This window comes from Pinus tabuliformis, chromosome 5_2 (assembly GCF_031772625.1).
Source record: "Pinus tabuliformis cultivar Carrire ecotype Pingquan chromosome 5_2, CPIR1, whole genome shotgun sequence".
Classification (NCBI taxonomy): Eukaryota; Viridiplantae; Streptophyta; class Pinopsida; order Pinales; family Pinaceae; genus Pinus; species Pinus tabuliformis.
The window spans coordinates 978,506,169-978,527,652 of NC_142306.1; the positions used below are offsets into that span (position 1 = coordinate 978,506,169).

Below are 21,484 nucleotides of genomic sequence, written 5' to 3' on the forward strand. Positions count from 1 at the left end.
AATCAGCTTCATCCATAAAGAGGGACTATAAAAAATTGCACCATGCCACCAAATCGGAGACTTCTGAGACATTTTATAAGGGCGAGTTCCAGGTTTTGGTACATTGATTTGGATTATTATTCACTCCCCAACAAAGTCATTGCTTTGTAAAATATAAAAAATGAGGTTTATTAATTAAAAATGTTCAGTGAGGGCCATTAGTACTCACTCCCCAACAAGTCGGTACTCTGTAAAATATAAAAATGAAGTTTATTAATCAAAAAAATTCAGAGAGGACCAGAAATACATCGACTGGTGTGAGATCAGCTCGCTTAGTTCTTATTCATACAGAATACCGCGTGCAATATCAAACCCATAAAACCGCTGCTGCCGGATTCTGGTTTTACCACCATGAACTAAAACCACGGAAGTCCAATTTATGACGCCTATTAAATGACACAGCAGTAAGCAAATTAGGATCATCGAAGTGAAAATTTGATAGTTATCCGAATTCCTGGTTATCTTTCGGAGAGGATCTTGCGCGCAAAGAGGGCCACAGGCCAAAAGTTTTGAGAGTTTGGACTGAATAGTTGATTTATTACAGATGGATACGAAAATAGGTGATGTGAACTCGGAATGGCCTGCAAACAATAACTTGGGGTGCTCGCCCTCCAACAAATCAGTGGCCTGCCCATCGCCGAATGGTCACGCTGGAGCAGTAGCTCCGACGAATTCCTCCTCCACTTTGGGCGGCCACCTGGCGCGGAGGCTCGTTGAAATTGGCGTCACGGACGTATTCTCTGTTCCTGGGGACTTCAATCTCACCTTGCTGGACCATCTGCTAGCAGAGCCTGGTCTCAATCTCGTGGGCTGTTGCAATGAGCTCAACGCTGGCTACGCGGCCGATGGGTACGCGCGATCCAGAGGCGTGGGGGCTTGTGTGGTTACATTCACAGTCGGAGGGCTCAGCATCATCAATGCGATCGCGGGGGCTTACAGCGAGAATCTACCCGTCATCTGTATTGTTGGAGGGCCTAATTCTAATGACTATGGTACCCACCGCATTCTGCATCACACCATTGGCCTGCCAGACTTTAGCCAGGAGTATCGCTGCTTCCAGACGATCACATGCGCTCAGGTCTCCGAATTCTGTACAATGTGGTGTTATACTGGTATTAGATTGCATGCTGATTTCTGATTTCCTTGCTTGAGTAGACCTAAGGGTGTTAAAATTCAAAAATTGTGCAGGTTATTGTGAATCACTTGGATGATGCCCACGAGCTCATTGACTATGCGATTTCCACGGCACTTCTGGAGAGCAAGCCTGTGTATATTAGTGTCGGTTGTAATCTTGCTGCAATTCAACACCCTTCTTTCAGCCGGGAACCTGTTCCATATAGTCTATCACCCAGGTAACAAATTCTCAGAATTTAATTAATTTATCTGCTCTGCCCTCTGGCATTCTAGAATTTCAGTTTTGAGATGTATTGTTCTGGGGTTTTTCCCTATTGGGTAAACGGAGAATAACAGTGGCGAGCATCCACCAGACGCTTGTTACTCTGTACTAGCTCGTTGGCCACCTCTTGTGAGGATCGAATCCTGGTGGCCACCTACTCTGTACTAGCTCGTTGGCCACTTGTGAGGATCGACCTCTGTTGTCCGCCATAGAAGCACCCTGCTTTCACTGACCTGGCTGGTCTACCGATTCTTAATTTATTTATTTTTAATAGATTTTCTCTGGCTTGTTTTGCATCTATGTGATTTGCATACTATCCTCCAACTTGGGATTGCCCATACTCGTATAAATCCACATAAATAACAATTGTGAAGTAGATATGGTTTATTTGAAATTTGCTCACATAAAGTTTTTTGACGAAGCATCTTTTTATTCCCCTAGTAATCTCTGATGAATTCTTTGTTGTTTTGTTGTTTCTTATAATGATCAGAACCTGGTGCACCTTACTTTTTCACGGACCTGGCAGGCTTATGATTAGGGTTATTATAAAAAAAGTTAGCAAGGTTAAATGTCTTCTGTGGGTAATATTTTAGTGAGGTTAAATGTCTTCTGTGGGTAATACTTTAGTAAGGTTAAGTGACTTCTGTGGTTATTCTTTTGTTTGTAGTTTATGTGTATTTAATTTATATGCTATCTTGCTGCATAACTCTATATTGGATTCGCTCCACATTAATATTCTTCTTCATATTTGAGTGACTCTGGCAAAAGGTTTCACATACGTTAGAATTATAAATTGGAGATAGATTTGGTTTACATTGACGTTATTACATTCTCCTATTTTGGTACTTTCATTGTTGACAATTGCATTTGATGTTATGATATGTTCTTATTAGAGTATTAATATTATTGGCAGTTTGATTTTAACATTATAGCGCTGTGAAATACTAAACACCATGTAGTAAGCCCATCTTTAGTTTACTGCTTTTCCATCTTCTTTATTGAAGGAAAATAATGTGGCATTCAATGTTCAAGATGAAAAGACAATAATCCAATGATCATTGGATTATTTCATAGTGCATAATATTTGCCTCATAACTTCCTCCTCCTCCTGAAATACTCACATCATTGACAGCTTTTTTTGGTTAGTTGGGTTTTAATACTCCCTTGACATGACATGATCTGCATTCATATCCCAGAAAAGTCGAATGTTGTGGCCTCTAGAAGTATTAATATGAAATATATTGTATTGATCTTGAGATTACCTTAAGTTATTTTGATGTGCTGCAATATGGGTTTTACTCGTTAAACAATACTGTGGAGATTTTGCATTTTCTTTTCCATTGGTGTTCTACTGCCTTAGACAGTACTTGAACTGGACCATTCTATGTACAAGCATCTGGTACAAGCATTTTATTTGACGAGGATGATATTATACTGTTAGTCTGTCTTCAATATCTTAAATCTATTGTCTGGACTTTGTGAGCTTCATTGCCTAGTTTTAAAATATATCGAGGGATTCCATGAGCTTCATTGCGTAGTTTTAAAATATATAGAGGTTCTCAGTTGATACGAGTTCTTGGATTGTGATACTTTTGATAAATTCCAATAGGCAGGGAAGAAACAGGATATTTTACCCCTCTTAACTTTGTATGTCTGGTATTTCTGACGTGATTTTCAATTAATGCATCTCCCAATTTTAACATGAAGTTTATGTTGAAGCTAACTTTATTTTGTTAATTTTCAAATTTTTTTTGTAAGTTGATACGGGGTTTCCAAATCTAATTATGGCACTAGGTTTGAAATAAAGAAGTTCTGGTATTAGTGATTGATCTTGAGTTTGTTCCGACTTCTTTGTGACATGGTTTTCTTTGTTTCATATCAATTATGTAGGCTAAGCAATCCCCAAAGTTTGGAAGCCGCGGTGAGCATGACAGCAGAATTTCTAAATGCAGCAGTGAAGCCTGTGATGGTAGGTGGGCCAAAGATGAGGGTTGCTAAGGCAAAAAGTGCATTTGTGGAATTCGCAGATGCATCGGGTTATGCTGTGGCTGTAATGCCGTCTGCTAAGGGACAGGTTCCCGAGACTCATCCTCATTTCATAGGGACTTACTGGGGTGCAGTAAGTACTGCATTCTGTTCTGAGATAGTTGAGTCTGCAGATGCATATTTATTTGCAGGGCCTATTTTTAATGACTATAGTTCGGTGGGATATTCACTGCTTTTGAAGAAGGAGAAAGCCGTAATTGTGCAGCCTAACAGGGTGACTGTGGGAAATGGGCCTACTTTTGGGTGTGTATTGATGAAAGATTTCTTAGAAGCCCTTGCCAAGAAAGTGAAGCACAACCCAACATGTTTGGAAAATTATCGGCGTATTTTTGTACCTGAAGGTGTTCCCTTGAAAAGTGAACAATATGATCCCTTAAGGGTCAATGTGCTATTCAAACACATTCAGGCAAGGCCTCGAAGAAGAATCTAACTAAATTCTGAAGTAACAGTAGTCAGACGATTGTCTTTTGGTTGGCTTTGTTCTGATAGGATATATTTGCAGTGGGTTTATTGTTGATATTCACTGGTAAAAATTGGTTTGTTGCAGAGCATGCTATCAAATGAAACTGCTGTAATCGCTGAAACCGGTGATTCTTGGTTCAATTGCCAGAAGCTTAAATTGCCAGAAAAGTGTGGGTAAGTTGAATATCGTTTCTCTGGAAAGGACACTTCTTTGTAATTTAGCAGTCTGCTTCTTGTTGCCGACAGGTGGGGAAACCTATTGGTTGTTAAGTTTCAATTTTGTTGAATTTTTACAATTGATTACATAGCATTTCTGACTGCAACGTTTTGTTATGAGGCAAAAGCACTCTTTATTCTTTTTTGCAGAATATGAATCAGATAAGGGAATGTTTAAGGTTTAGAGTGTGTTTAGTATGGTATGGGCAGGGACGAAGGTTTTTCTGCTCCTGTCCATTACTTTCATAACTCGTGCTTAGGAAATTTCGAAAGGACTAAATGCATAGATATGCCTAATTTTCAAGCAAACCTTTTTTTCCCAATATGTTGCTGTTAAGCAATAACAAAAGAACACCAACACCAAAGATTCAATCTAAATGATGAAAAGAGAAATAATTGTTCTCTGACAAGGGATTTCCTGTGATGGTGTTCTCTTTGCACGTATAATTTACTGTATATTTGCAAACTGTGTGTTCGCTGTGCTAAATGTGTGTTTGGCAGGTATGAGTTCCAAATGCAGTATGGATCAATTGGCTGGTCTGTGGGAGCAACACTGGGATATGCGCAAGCAACACCAAACAAGCGTGTGATTGCATGCATTGGTGATGGAAGCTTCCAGGTGCAGATGCAAGGATTTTTCTTTCAAATTATGTAATAATGTTTTAATTAATAACCATCACTGAATATCGATATCTATCAGATTTTGAAATATTTAATTCCTTGGAATTATTTATTTTGTCCAAAAATTAGTGATTTTTAATCCCTAAATTTGTCCGTCGTTCTTTGAACAGGTCACAGCCCAGGATGTGTCTACCATGATTAGACAAGGGCAGAATGCTATCATTTTTCTGATTAATAATGGAGGATACACAATAGAGGTCGAAATTCATGACGGGCCATACAATGTCATTAAGAATTGGAACTACACCGGTTTAGTAGATGCCATTCATAACGGGGAAGGGAAATGCTGGACTGTCAAGGTATTTTCTCCATGTTCGTAGCATGGCCAACTCTTTTACAAAGACTTCTTGTTTCTTTTCTATATGGAAGTGTTTGTGCATAAGGTACTGTGTTAATACGGTTGCTTGTCCTTTTCGCCATTTGCCGAGGCTTAATTTTAAACCAACTCCTTTTACTGTAGACTTGAGGGGACTTCCCTTTTAATTGGTCAGGACTCAGTACCATATAGGTGGACTGTTTTTCTAGTTTTACCCCTCTTGAGGTATCTTTTCCACTGTTGACATACAAAACAGTTTGTCAACTGAGGGACAACTGTATTTCTCGTTAGGAACCTTTTTAGTTGTTACTTTCATTAGAAGATTCTGTGTTGCTTAGCCAATTGAGGGACAAGTGAAGCATGAACGCCACTTTGTGCCCTGTTAGTCTATTTTGCTGAAATGTCTCAAGCAAATTAGAATGATCTGAACCTGCTGGTTTCTTTTGTTGTTTCTTGTCATGGGTGTTTTCTGTTCTCGTCAGGCCTGAATGGTTTAATATGATGGCAATGTCTCAGAAAATGTGGACTTTTTCCAGGATGTACCTATTAATCTGTTTTTGCTGAAATATCTCAAATCTGATTTTAATCTGCTAGGGTTTTTTATTGATTTATCATGGGAGTTTTCTGTCCTTGTCAGTTTTGCATGGTAGTGTATCATGTCAATGCCTTAGAAAATGCAGGATGTCCCAATTAATCCGTTTCACGGAAATATCTCAAGAATGATCTTAATCTGTTGGATCGTCTTTTTGATTCTAATTATGGGAGTATTTTGTTCTTGTCATCTCTGCATAATTTTGTTTCATGATACCAACGCCATAGGAAATGTAGACCTTTTTCAATGATATCGGTGGCCATTTAACTTCAATTTTTGTTTGGCATCTCACAACACTTCTTTCTGTGCAGGTTAAAACGGAAGAAGGGCTTGTAGAGGCTATTAAAACTGCCCTAGGACCCAAAAAGGATTGTTTATGCTTTATTGAAGTTATTGCACACAAGGATGACACAAGCAAAGAGTTGCTTGAGTGGGGGTCCAGAGTCTCGGCAGCAAACAGCAGGCCGCCAAATCCTCAGTAGGGAGGTTTTGTAAAGATGAGCAATTGGAAATAGTTTCTGTGCCTCATGTTTGGGATTTCATTGCTTTTCTGGTCATCTTGAAGGATCATATGTTCTGATCACCCAGATATCTGAATTTGATATTCCCTAGATATGAGGTCGTACTGTGCCTCTCACCGAGGTGCATGGTGTACTGCTACTGCTACTTTATTGTGTGTGGGTAGCATGTTTAGTGTCAAACGTTGCATGAGCAGTCTGTCGGCCTTTTTTTTTTGGGAGTGTGAATAAAATAAAAAATATACCTGGCTACGGTTTCCGGTGAGATATTGCCAGTCACGTAATTTGCATAACTAGCCGTGTCCGTTTGTACATGGAATGTCTAAAGAAATATCTAGATTATATTGTTGTGTTTTAAATACGGAACTTTTTCCCAATTGCATTTCCCAAAAACAATTGGGGGCACTGCTGTTTCTATGTTTGTAGATTCTTTATAAAAGAGAAAAAGCCGTGGTGGTGGACAATCATTTGCCCCTACTGAGAAAAATGAAAAACGTCTTTGTTGTTGTGTATGTTTCTTTCTTATGGTTGTTCAATTTTTCTGAACTTCCTGTTTATATTGAACATCTTTGTGTTGTAAGTTCTCTTCCATTAGCTGCATGTTGCTCTGGAGGGTTAACAACTGTTAGCAGAGCATTTGTTTGTTTCAAAGTGTTGTTTTTGCCAACCCATCAAAGAAACTCAGTTTGTGGAAATCTTGGTTGGCTGAGACCTTGTTTTTTTGTTTTTTTTTTAAATTAATGGGATAAATGTATTGTTCCATTGCATTTTTTTATTTTTTTTAAAAGTCTTGTTTTCGAAAAAGGTGTATTGTAACCATGTAAGTATTATTATCATTCCAGCTTATAGTAAGTTATCCCATTATACCATTACTATAAATTTAAGACTCTATTGTGTGTTTTGATAGAGAGATCAGACCTAATAACTGTTGACTATATTTTATTTTCATTTTTTCTATTTTCTGATTGGTATCAAAGCAAGTCTCTCGGATTGACTTCCTAGGGGGAGGGCCCAAAGAAATAAGATCTTATGGAAGCACCGCATATTAGTGTATGAGACTAAAATAAACTATTGGTTACTAAGTGCTATGTGTTGGCAATATAGAGTTTGTCCATCAAACCGTTGTGTTCTCTGTTGTAAGGTGATTTATTTAAGTGAATTGTGTGTGAGAGGTTTTTGGATTTAGATCCGTGTTCGGCTAAGAAGGGGAGCCACATGGTGTAGAAGAAAAACCAGTGTTTCAGATTGCAGATCAAGTTGCACATGCAGAGTTGCGTTGTGGGGTGAGAAGGATATTCAATTCCTGGTAAGTGTTTGTTTTTTGTTGTGTTGTGTGGTGAGGACATTCAATTCTTTGTAAGTGTTTCTTTTTCATTTGACAAGATGTGTTGTGAGTGTTTATTTTTCTGTGTTGTGTGGTAAGAGGGACATTCAATTCCTTGTAAGTGTTTGTTTTTTATTTGACAAGATCTGTTGTGAGAACAAATCTTTGTGAGGGTTTGGAGAGATCTATGTGAAGGCAGAAGATAAGATTGTTGGTGTGGAAGTGGAAAAGTATAAAGAAGTTATAGCCAAAATAAAATGATTTGGTTTCATGTGCATGTTCATTGCTACTAATATATTTAGAAGGACGGACCGTAACCTAGCCTAGTATAGAAGAGATGTTCTAATCTCTTAGTATAGAAAAGATGTTATAATGCCTATATATTATTTAAACATTTTGACTTAGTCAAATTACATTAAAATGAAAATAAAAATAGAAGTGATTTGAGACTTCCATAGTTATTCATACAATAAAAATAGAATAAAAAAAAAAAAAAAGAACAAAAAAAGGAGTAAATAGAATTAATAATCAAAATATAATTGAGATAAAATAGTCAATTTATTGTTGGTGGTTCTTGGGCTCGGGCTTTAGAAACCAATGGTTTTTCCAATATATATATATAACTATTTTAAATTCATCTTAACTGTGGATATTTAGAGTCTAGAGAGAGATCAAATTTATTGAGGTGCAAACTTCTTTTAGAATAAAAAGAAATTTGATCGATGGACACGGTACATAGGAGTAAAAATGGATCTAACCTAGTATGAAAGAGATGTTGTTATGTTTGACTTTGTCAAATTATATAAAAATAAAAATATAATATGGTTTAAAAAATAAAATAATAATTTTAATTATTAATTAAAATATTTTGATATAATCAAATGACATAAAAATAAAAATTAAATTAAATTAAAAATAATAAAAAAATAAAAAAAAACAAATTTAAAAAATAAAAATAAAAATAAAAATTATATTAAATTTTAAAAAAAAATATTATTAATAATTAGATTATCTTGGATCCATTGTAATTTTGGATCTATCAAACGTCTAGAGGAATCAAATCTTTTGAGGTGCAAACCTTTCCTCAAGTTTTGATCCCTCTTTACGCTTGATAAATCCAAAGTTTGAATAGTTAAGATGAATCTCTTAAAATATGGGCGCTGAAACTTATAATCTGAAACAAGCAGCTCACAGGTGAGCAAGTTGCACTTGGAGAGACTTCCCAAATAACGCTCTATTCAATTAATCATAAAATTGAAAATATATAAGTTTACATCATTTTAGGGAGATTAGAACTTACTCCTAGAAAATAGAAACTAATTCTAATCTAGGACATACGTACAACAGAGAAACAAACCCTCTCCAATAATACTATATTCTCCATTATTTCCAACATTCCTTAATGGAGAAATGGTTCACCTGTACTTCTAACATCTCCTTAAACATGTAAAATTTAATCTTCCAAAGGGGCTTGGTAAAAATATTTGTTGCATTATCACAAGTATTACAATATTCAATAATAATTTCTTTATACTGAACCTTCTGTTTAACAAAGTGAAATTGAGTATCAATAAGTTTTGAGTTTTTGTGAAACAGAGGATTGTTCGCCTGCTTGATTCATCGTTGGTTGTCACATTTGATCACTGTAGCATCTTTTTTTTCTTCTCCAGCATCATGGAGAAGTCTTCTCAACCAAATTGCCTCACATGTGGCTGCACACATTGCTTGATACTCTACTTCTGAAGAAGATAAGAATATAGTACTTTGCTTCTTAATGCTCCATGCAATTACCCCGAACCCGATATTGAAAGCATAACTTGTTATGGATACATGGTCATCCAGGTTTCCTGCCCAGTCTGAATTTGAAAAACCTGTCAAATTAACATCAGAAAGAACAGTGTACTTAATAACAAAATCAATGGTTCCTTGAAGGTATCTCAAGACACTTTTTGCTGCCATCTAGTGATTTTCAAGAGGTTTTGACATGAATTGACTTAACATACTGAAAATGCTAAGTTAGGTCTAGTTGTAGTCAAATAAATCAGAATCCCAACTAGTTGTCTATACAATGTGGTCTTGGAATCATCCTCCATCTGAAGTTTAAGATTTCGCTATAAAGGCATTGAGGCAGCATTGCACTGTTCCATTTTGAACTTTTTCAGTGAACCTCTGACATACTTTCCTTGAGTGAGAAAATTCTATCCAAAGTCCCTCCAAACTTCTAGATCCAAACAATAATGTAATTCTTAGAGATCTTTCATTTTAAACACTTGCAATCTGCACTTTGATTTCTTTAATCAATTCATCGTTATTTCTAGTGATAATTAGATCATCTAAGTATAAAGAAATCAAAACTATTTTCCCCTTTTCATCATACACAAAATACAGATTTGGGTCTTTTTTTCTCTTATAATCACGCTGCAAGAAAAAAGAGAGTCAAATTTTTCATACCATGACTTCGGTGTCTGTTTTAATCCATATAATGTCTTTTTTAATTTGCAGACTAAATGTTCTTGCCGCTGTTTGATAAAACCTTCAGGTTGTTTTAAGTATACCTTTTCCTTCAATTCTCCATTTAAAAAAGCAGACTTCAGACCTAGTTGGTGTAGACTCCAATGATTCTTTGTAGGTAAAGCTATCAACATTCTAATAGTGCTTAACTTAGCTACATGAGCCAATATCTCCTCATAATCAATTCCTTCTTTCTGTGAGTAACCTTTAGCTACCAATCTAGCTTTATATTTGTCAACACTACCATCTTCTTTAAATTTAGGTTTATATAACCATTTACAACCTATAGGCTCTGTTGTACTTGTTTCCCGTAGGCAGTCCTTGGTTGCAAAAACTACGCCAGGAAACCAACTTAACTAGCCTTTAGGTTCAATCTAACCCTTGAACCAGAGGGGGCTCTCTCAGGTGTTATGAGACTTTGTTTAATGTTGTTCACCTGTCACTGAGCAACAACCTTTGAAGCACAATGGCCAGATTTATGGTTTTAATTGGGGGTGGTTGGCGATCAATGATAATCCCTAATCATGATTAAAGGCCTCTCTTACAGGGTCCCTTCTGAAAGTATCAGCTTCTAGCCTGACAGAGTGACTTAGTTTTTTCAAGAATTATGGTAGAAGAACGTAAGGAGATTCCTAATAATTGAACAATCAAACTGACTACTTAACAACTTAAGAAATTTAGATGCGTGTCGCAGATGTCTACAGCTCAACAAAAACATATTCAAAGGTAACAAAAGGCCAAAGTGAAACTGATTCCAAGAGGAGCTATTTCAGACATCTAATAAGCTAATCTCTTTTAATGGTTATCAGAAAACATAAAGCAAAAACCAGTCAAAGAGGAGTTATGTTGGACAAACAGTCCAATAAGCTTATCTCTTTCTAAAGGTTATAATTTTGCAGGGAATTTCAGAGAGATTAAAACTTAATCTACTTTACCCAGGTCTTCGTACAATTGCTTTGAACATATGTAGAAACAAGTTATGAAAACACTAGAAATACACACGAGAAACACAAAATTTTGTCATAACTGAAGTCGAAAGGCTTTCATTATAATTCTACAAGAGAAGCTATTACATAGTTTAGGAGCCTTGGCATTATAGCCAACCTATATTACTTCAATTGATTAAGTATTTATACAATTTCCCCACAAAATATCTTGATAAAAATATCAAGAGCTATTACAACTATCTGAAAATTGTATTACAAAAGTAGAAAAAAATAGAGGTAATTAAAACTATTTGAAGAGTTCTTGTACTATCCTTGAGGATTGCTGTTGATAAAGAAGAGAAATTTGAATTTGATTGCAACTCATATTTGATGAGGTGGCCTCCAAGTCACTAACTGTCTTTGAACTTTTCCTCTCGAATTTCAGGAAAATAGGGTCTACTCATCCTTTCAAATATCTCAATCCGAGCTAGTTGTATGAAAACTGAGAGAAATTTTTGTAGTCTAGTATCTCAGGAACAAAAACCTCCTCCAGTTTCCAAATATTCATCTTTGTTTAGTCACAATATTCTCTACAAAAAAGTGACTAAAACAAGGAATTTCTAGAAAACATGCCTTCAAAGATGCATTTGCATTTTCCAAACCATAATAGATGTTAGAAAACTAAGAGAGGGTTGTGTACATGAGGATTTTATCAACAAAAACCTCTTTCCGTTTTTGAAAATTCGTTCTTAGCTATTTTTAAACCATGTTTGAATTTACTTTATTATATCATTTAATCATGTTTGAATGCATGATTAACTAAATCAACCAGCTAATGAAACTTAAATTTACATTTTAAGGGCACATTTAACCTTGCAGACCCATTTATTATTTATAAACCACTAAAACCTATTATATTAGCAAATTTAAACTATCAAAAATAATCATGTTACAACATCAGCTCCAATGGGGATTGCTTCCCCTTGCGGGATGCAGAGAACTAGTAGACCAATTGCATTTAGTGTTGGGCATGGAGTCATACCGTAGAACCAACAACCACTGTTTTTCCATCTTATGTAGAAATATAACTAATCCCCATGGATCAGTGTTGTCATTTGAATATTCTGTTAATGCACACTGCAACCTACAACTGTGAATGCAACCATATGCCTGCACAAATTCAGATACTCTTTCATACGGAAATCTGAAAACTGAAAATTTCTAGAGACTGAAAATATACGTTGATCTATCATATACTCTTCCAAGGTAACCAAGTGGGGAGTGGCTTTATTGACAAACCACGCTTCCAGCAACTAAAAATATGAAGAATATATACAATATGAACATGAAATCCCAAGGAAAACTTATACTCACAGGTGTACTTTAACAACTGCTTCCTCTGTAGACATCTTAGATTTCTAACCATGGCTGAGAGGGAGAGGCATATACTGTTGATTGCAAGTATCAATGAACCTTGCATAGTAGTAAAGGCAGCGGAAATTTTGAAACAGTGGGATTGGTTACCTAGTGGAATCGCCATATGACAAAGTGGAGTTGCGAGGTGAAAGAAATGCAACCAATAATAAATGCCTACTTCTTATTCACCAGCAAGGAGTAGATCTAATCTTTATCATTCCTCGGAGAAAGATATCTTCGTTACTTCACTCCCGGACAACAGCGCCAAATATTGTTCCTGTTTCCCGTAGGCAGTCCTTGCCTGCAAAAACTAGGCCAAGAAACCAAATCAACTAGCCTTTAGGTTCAAGTTGGCCATTGAACTAGAGGGGGCTCTCTGAGGTGTTACGAGGCTTTGTTTGACGTTTTTCCCTTGTCATTGAACAACAACTTTTGAAGCACAGTGGCCAGATTTGTGGTTTTAATTGGGGGTGGTTGGCGATCAATGATAATCCCTAATTATGATTAAAGGCCTCTCTCACAGGGACCCTTCTAAAAGTGTCAGCTTCCAGCCTGACAGAATGACTTAGCTTTTTCAAGAATTATGGTAGAAAAATGTAAGGGGATTCCTAATAATTGAGCAGTCAGACTGACTACTTAACAACTAGGTAAATTTAGATGCGTGTAGAAGATTTCTATAGCCCAACAAAAACATATTCAAAGGTAACAAAAGGCCAAAGTGAAATCGATTCCAAGAGGAGCTATTTCAGATAGATCGTCTAATAAGCTAATCTTTTCTAATGGCTATCAAAAAACATAAAGCAAAAACCAGTCAAAGAGGAGTTATCTTGGACAAACAGTCCAATAAGATTATCTCTTTCTAAATGTTATGGTTTTGTAGGAAATTTCAGAGAGATTAAGACTTAATCTACCTTACCCAGACCTTCCTACAATTGCTTTGAACATATGTAGAAACAAGTTATGATAACACTAGAAATACATACGAGAAACACAAAATTTTGTCATAACTGGAGCTGGAAGGATTTCATTAGAATTCTACAAGAGAAGCTATTACATTGTTTAGGAGCCTTGGCATCAAAAGCCAACCCATATTACTTCAATTGATGAAGTATTTATACAATTTCCTTACAAAATATCTTGATAAAAATATAAAGAGCTATTACAAATATTTGAAAACTGTATTACAAAAATAGAACAAAATTAGAGGTAACTAAAACTATTTGAAAATTTCTTGTACTATCCTTGAGGATTCCTATTGATAAAGAAGACAAATTCGAATTTGATTGCAACTCATATTTGATGAGGTGGCCTCCAAGTCACTAACTGTCTTTGAACTTTTTCCTCCCAAATTTTTGAAAATAGGGTCTAGTCATCCTTTCGAATATCTCAATCCGAGCTAGTTGTGTGAAAACTGAGAGAGGTTTTTGTATTCTAATATCGTAGGAACAAAAGCCTCCTCTAGTTTCCCAAGATTCATCTCTAATTATTCACAATTATTTCTGAAAAAAGGTGGCTTAAACAGGACATTGTGCAGTCGGAAAAATAGGCTAAACATGATGAGAGTGTATCTTCCAACCCTTAACACCTGTATGAAACGTGAGATAGGTTTTCATATTTTGGAATATTATGAACCAATACCTTTTCCAGTTTCCTAATATTGATCTTTGTTTAGTCACAATATCTTATGCAAAAAGGTGACTAAAACAGGGAATTTATGGAAGACATGCCTTCAAAGATGCATTTGCATCTTCCAAACCATAATAGCTGTTAGAAAACTGAGAGAGGTTTTTGTACATGAGGAGGTTATCAACAAAAATCTCTTTCCATTTTTGAAAATTCGTTCTCAGCTATTTGTAAACCATGTTTGAATTTATTTTATTGCATCATTTAATCATATTTAAATGCATGATTAATTAAATCAACCAGCTAATGAAACTTAAATTTACATTTTGAGGGCCCATTTACTCTTGCAGACCCATTTATTATTTCTAAACTACTAAAACCTATTATATAAACAAATTTAAATTATCAAAACTAATCATGTTACAACAGGTTCTTTCCCTTCTAGCAGTTCAACTAAATCTCAGGTTTTGTTCTTAATTATTGACTCATATTCTTCTTTCATGGCTACCCTCCATTGATCATATTGACTTGCTTCATTATAATTTAAGGGCTCAGTAACATTCAAAGCACTAGTTATAAGAGCATGGTCTCTATACTTTGATGGTAATTGAGTCCGCCTATCTAATCTCCTCGGTAGCGGACTTGCCTCAAATTTTTCTTGTTGTCTCTTTAGTGGACTTGGACTGCTTACTATCCTTGCATCACTTGATTCTCCCTTCTGTTTTTGTTGCTACTCATGGTTGTCTTTAATTTCCTCACTGTTGTCTTCAATTAGCAAAGGCATGCACCACTCCTCATACCCTTTGTCACTATTTCCTTCATCAACCTACTCATGGAATATAACATCACTACTCACAAACACCTTGTGAGTAGATGGATTAAAAAGTTTGTATGCTTTAAACTCAGAACAATACCCTACAAATATGCATTTTATGGTCTTTGCATCCAATTTCTTCCCATCCTCCTTGGGAATATGTGCAAAATATTTTGAACCAAATACTCTTAAATAATTAATTGCATGCTTAAAACCATATAAAGCCTCAAATGGAGTCTTATGATTAAGGTTCTTTGTTGGACTCCTATTTTTTAAATAGATTGCAATATTAATAACTTTTTCCAAAAAACCATTAGATAGGTTCTTACCTTTCAACATGCTACGTGCACACTCCACTAGAGTTCTGTTTTTCCTCTCTGCAACCCTGTTCTGCTGTGAAGTGTGGGGTACTGTAAATTGCTGAATTATCCCATGGTCCCTGAAATATTTGACGAAGTTTCCCAACTTGTATTCTCCCCCTTGATCTGAGTAGAGAATTTTGATGACCTTCCCTATCTGTTTTTCAATCATACTTCTAAACTCTTTAAAATATTCAAATGTATGAATTTTCTTGCTTAGAAAGTATACCTAAGTATATCTTGTGCAATCATCAACAAATAATAAAAAATAATATTCTCCTCCTAATGATTTTGTCTGCATTGATACACATATGTCAATATGCACAAGTTCGAGGATATCTCTCTTTCTTCTATTTAAACTAGAGGGAAATTCATCCTTGTGCATCTTTCCAAGTGCACATCCTTCACAGTCAACATATGCATTTTTTAAAACAAAGATTCCATTAACCATACATTGTTTTTGTAACAACAATAAGTCAGGAAGATTGATGTGTCCGAATCTTTGATGCCAAAGATTCTCTGTTGTCATCGTTGTTGAAGTCAAATCTTGGTGTGGCACGCTTGTGACATTCAACTTGTACAGACCTCGAACTCGTATTCTAGATGCATTCGATTTCTATTTATCCAACAAATCCTTTATGACATAATAAGTTTTAAAAAAACTCCACCTTCAAGTTCTGGTATGCAATCATAGAGACAGAGATAAAATTCTTTTTAATGCCCGATACATACATCACATTCTGGTTGCGCTTGATATTGCCATCAGGAAGTATCACAGGGATGTACCCATATCCTTTGATATGATAGGCTCTATCATCACCAAGGTAGATATTAGTCCCACTGTTGGTTTCTTTAAAACTTCCAAACTAGTGCTTGTTCCCTGTCATGTGAGTGGATGCTCCAGAATCCACAAACAAGGTTTCAGCCTCATCAATTTCATTAGAAAGAGCAGAACCAGACACAAACAATTTGAGTTCATGATTTTAGTCTTTGTCAGCAAAGTGCCTTGTATGTTTCTTCTATCTGTGTTTGGCTTCATCAACCCTCTTTTTATAGCAATGTTTAGCAATGTGACCAAATTTACCACAATAAAAGCACTTGATCCTTGAATCTATTCTGACCGGAGACATACCTTGAGGTGGCTTTCTTTAGGGTGTACCACCGCCTTTCTATCATGTTCCTAGCTTCCCTTTGAAATGATTTTTCTTCGCCATCAATGCAAGATCTGCATTTTGATGCTTCATATTCATCCACCTCTCTTCTTCTTGCATCAAGATCCCTGTCAATTCTTCGAAATTGGGGGCTTTTTCCCTTACGTTCAAGCATGTAATGAACATTTGATAATCATCAGTCATACCATTCATGGTAATCGTCACAAGATCAGTGTTCGCCACTTTCTCCCCTATATCACCCAACTTATCTCTAAGCTCTTTGATCTGAGAGATGAATGTAGCGACTAATTCATTCTCCTCCATTTTGATGGAGAGAATCTTCCTCTTCAGGAACAATAAGCAATTTGTACTCTTTATCTCATACAGAGCCTTGAGAGTTGCCCAAATATCATTTTCAGATTTTCACTCTCTGTTGTGAGGAATAATGCAATCTTTCACTGATAATTTCAACAATACTTTCGCTTTGTTCTCCCTCTTCTCCCAATCCTGAATCGTTGCCGCTATTCCACCTCCTGTTGTTGTCGACTTCATTTCATCCCCATTTGCAATCGCCCATACACTTTACCCCTCAAGCAATGTCTGTAATTTGAATTTCCAACTTGAATAATTCGACCCGTCGATCTTATTGCTCTCATTCATGTATGCTTCTTCCATATGATTATTCATTGTGACCGGATCGGTCTATGGATCTACCTCAAGATCCTCAATTTCCAACAGTCGATCTCACCATAAAAAAAATTTACACAGACGATCACAAAAAAACAGGAAAAATGTACCAACGGAGGTAATATCTAAGGTGATCTCCAAGAATTGGATCCGATCCGATCCTCAACAGGATCTTAACAATGATCTCCCAAGCGATTTGCACGATTTCGGAATCTATGATGTACAAAGACTCAAATCTAAGTCGATCCACATGATCCACGATCCCCACTATTGATTTAGGCCCCGATCCACCTTGACCGAGCCAACCAATCAGTTTTCCTCTGTGCCAGCACCGGTTTAGGGTATCAAGTCTGCGCTTTTACCCCATGCTATGAAAAATCACTCTAAGTGAAGGCGATAAGTGTGCTTTTCAGCCCAAAAACTTGCGTTTCTCCCTTCTTTGGCTAGCGCAGGAAATAGGGTAAAAACTCGCACTGCTGCAACTTTACACAAAGAAAAAATAACTTCTTTTCATTCACTAAGGCTCCATGTTGCACCCAGCCACCAAGGCTCTCGAATTAACCAGCCACTAAGGCTCTCAAACCACCAAGGCTCCACTGGTGCCACTAAGGCTCTCGAATCTGCCACTAAGGCCCTCGAATTTGCCACTAAGGCCCTCAAGTTTACCACTAAGGCACTCGACCCTCAAATTTGCCACTAAGGCACTCCAGCCACTAAGGCCCTCAATTTTTCCTCTAAGGCATGCCAGCCACTAAGGCCCTCTAATATGCCACTAAGGCATTCCAACCACTAAGGCTTTGGATTCTGCCACTAAGGCACTCAATTCAGCCACTAATGCACACTAGCTTTGATACCATGTTAAAGTATGGGAGCTGAAAATTATAATCTGAAACTAGCAACTCTCGGGTGAGCAAGCTGCACTTGGAGCCCAAAGAAGATATCACTATATTCAATTAATCATAAATATATAAGTTTACATCATTTTAGGGAGATTAGAACTGACTCGTCGAAAATAGGAACTAATCCTAATCTAGGACATATGTACAACAAAGAAACAAACTCTCTCCAATAATACAATATTCTCCATTATTTCTAACATAATCTAAGTTGGTTTTACCATTTCCATTCCTAATCTTGGCATGTTTAATATTTGGTTATGATATTGGTACTACTTTAGGGATCTTGTTTCATTACAATTGGCTAAATTGAGTAAGGGGATGTTTTATAGTGGAGATTTACCCTGTGAAGATTTACCACACCTAAATTCCCATGGGTCTTAATGTTTGTTTGGAGATTTAAGCATTTTTAATGTTCATTGAAATGGAAAATGGGGCACAATATCATTAAAATAAAAGGACAATATATTTGGTTATGATATTGGTAATACTTCATGGATCTTGTTTCATCACAATTGGCTAAATTGAGTAAGGGAAGGTTTTATAGTGGAAATTTACCCTACGAAGAAGATTTACCATGCCTAAATTCCCCTCAGTCTTAATGTTTGTTTGTAGATTTAAGCATTTTGATGTTCATTGAAATGGAAAGTTGGGCGCAATGTCATTAAAAGAAAACACAAGTATCTTCTTCTTTTCGCAGAATTTTTTTTGTAACTTTTATAGTATAATAAAAAAGTTACATAAAATATATGCATCAAAATGCATTCCATCGTTGTCTGAAAAAAAAGGATGAATCAAAATTGGGCTCTTTCATTTAGCCCTAAGATCAAATTGTTTATCGAGATAAGATATACATCAATAATAATATGAGTCCATGACCATATCCATATAAGCATGCCATCATATGTATAAAAATATATGTACATTGTATAGACTATATGTGTCATTAGAGTTGGAAAACAAAAAGTGTGTACTATTGTTGCCAAAAAATATTTGTCTGCCTCCCATTGGTATGATGAAATTGAAATTATGTCAAAAAGTATAAGTTATACATCAATGAAACGTTGGTCGAGGTACTCCTGGACGTCACCATCTATATGCTTTGTGACCTACCAAGTCCCATATTTTGTCGAGTGCCTTCCTTAGACAAAAGGTTTGCATTGTTGTTCCTTTCCCTATAAATATGACAACAAGATATAATATTAAATGAAAGTTTTAATTGATGGACCTCCTCCAGAATAGTAGTAGTGTGTGGTTGTGACATCTTTGAGTAGCATTAAACCAATTTACAACATCCATGGAGTCTCCCAAAACTTGTACTGAATGACAGTTATGTTCTAAAGCCCAAATGAAAGATTGAGTTTTAAAGAGAGGAGTTCTACATAGTTGTTTGAACCCCTTCCCAATACAAGTATCTATTTTTATTTTAAATTTGATTCCACACGTGGAAAAGTACCAAAATTAAAGGTTTATATGAGAAAGTGAAATGACAAAATAAGAAGATTATACTTCTCACTAAAAATAAATAATCCATATGCTTTTTTAAAAGTCATTTTATTAAATGCAAGGAGAAAAAGACAAAGGTTGAAATAATCATTAGGGGATTTTTGAGGTCTAAAATGGGCCTCCTAAGAAAAATGTACAACTAAAATAAACTCTATAAGAACCAATAAGATTCAAAATGATGATGTCAACCATGGGGGATGATTTACCATTTTTGGAGTAAAAAGGTAAAAAGATTAAAAAATAATAAAACTATTTTTTCAACTTGTATTTTCGACTTATCTCCCTCAGTGTTTACTCAAATTTCAAGTGGAAGTACTCATTGGATGCAAAATTTAATTCCTCAGCTAAGGATTACTCATGTTGCATACTTTCGATGGACCCCGCTACACGAAAAATGAGAAATACATGAAAAAACGTGATTGCAATCACGTTTTTCTTGTATTTCTCAATTTTCGTGTAGTGGGATCCATCGAAAGTATGCAACATTGCTACTCCTTGAATGAGAAATCAAATTTTGCATCCAAAGAGTGTTTGAGCTCGAAATTTGAGTAAACCCATAGGGAGATAAGTTGAAAATACGAGTTGGAAAAAATAGTTTTTCTTTTTTCCCTTTAAAATTTGATGATGTAATCTAATCTTATTTTATTATTTCCACTATTATTTTATAATTTCCTTAGGAGACCCATTTTAGACCTCACAATTCCCCTAATGGCTCAATATTTTATTATTGGGATCTTGTTAAAATTTATGATATGGTGGATTTTTAAAAGAGTGATGGGTGAATGGTGTACTATTGATTTCATTCACATGAGTGCATGATCTTTTGCATATACTTTAGTTGAAGTGTAATAGAGACGATGGTGATGAGATGAGTTTATATTTTGAGCATGTGATTGCTATAAGGAGTAATGACAAACTTTGTGTTGTAAAATGTTTTGAATGCTTGTTGTACCTAATTTAAAATGATGTAAATATGTGTAGGGGTTGCATGATCAATTGTATATGACACCCTAGAGTTTTGTTCCAAGTAGTAGAAGTTGTTTTCCCCAAGTGTTTGGTAAGCCCTATTGAGTTAGGGTTACATGCATTAGTGTTTAGCGAGTATCCCTCCTTTGAGTAGAGAGGAAGAGACATAAAGCTGTGGAATTAACCATTTGGATATTGAGTCTTTGATTAAGGAAGGGGGGTAGGGGGAATGCGAGATTGGAAAGTTTCAGAATGTGAGATGGACAAGGTTATGATTAAGATAAAGTTTAATATGTTGATGAACCGTGTACGTGAAAATAATTTCTACAGAGTTGGTGACTATAGCGTAAGGCGCCGATGTATATTGGTAGATGGATTTCTTTTGGAATTCAATGATTAGTTGTTTGCATAAAGAAATAACAATTTTGTATGTAGGTACAAAAGGAAGAAGAAGAAATACCATATTGAATAAAACACAAGTGAAGAAACAAATGTGATCTTTGATGTGGCAAAAAATAATAGCTAATGATAGCACTTGTGACAACAATGGAGGTCGAATGATGGTAAAAATTGTGTGAGTATTGTGGAATAGACTCAAGATCATATTGTAATGCGAGCAAATCTATGGTGTCATGTGTTGAGTTTATATTTGATTATGCACTATCTATTTCCATGGATGAAGTATGAAAATTGTATGTACATGAGTCAAATGTAGGCCTTATGAGACAATGTGTAACCCCTTGTAGTTCATGTTGATCTTAAAACCACTTTGTAATACAAGGTTTGTGGTCAACCAAAAACCACATGAGAGAGGAAAGTTTGTGGTTAGCTAGAAACCACTTGGTGTGATGGTTTGTGGTCATCAAAAACCACTTGATGAGTTGTTCGTGGTAAGCAAAAACCACATCACAATGCGATGAAGAAATACAAGTTTGTGAGAGACAAAGAACACATGAACAAGGATTCTTGTTGAGTTTTTTTTTTCCCTTGGGAGTATGATGCTAGAGTATTAGGAGCATGGCTATGAGTAAGCCGAGAA

General features: G+C 35.8%; 1 protein-coding gene across 1 annotated transcript; it reads left to right on the forward strand.

Annotated features, from left to right (window-relative positions):
• Positions 1–251: 251 nt before the first annotated feature.
• On the forward strand, positions 252–6,776 carry LOC149162559 (pyruvate decarboxylase 2-like). The gene is made up of 7 exons (XM_089437319.1): positions 252–1,117; positions 1,228–1,391; positions 3,326–3,887; positions 4,029–4,117; positions 4,661–4,778; positions 4,951–5,139; positions 6,060–6,776. Exons 1-7 carry the CDS (start codon positions 584–586, stop codon positions 6,228–6,230), a joined length of 1,827 nt encoding a protein of 608 aa, XP_089293445.1. The 5' UTR covers positions 252–583; the 3' UTR covers positions 6,231–6,776.
• Positions 6,777–21,484: the final 14,708 nt, after the last annotated feature.

Bases quoted from the DNA above. Each gene is read 5' to 3' on its own strand.
- LOC149162559 (XM_089437319.1), top strand. From the start codon at position 584: ATGGATACGAAAATAGGTGATGTGAACTCGGAATGGCCTGCAAACAAT. The intron at 1,392-3,325 runs GTAACAAATTCT...TCAATTATGTAG, and splicing joins CCATATAGTCTATCACCCAG to GCTAAGCAATCCCCAAAGTT. The intron at 3,888-4,028 runs GCAAGGCCTCGA...GGTTTGTTGCAG, and splicing joins TGCTATTCAAACACATTCAG to AGCATGCTATCAAATGAAAC.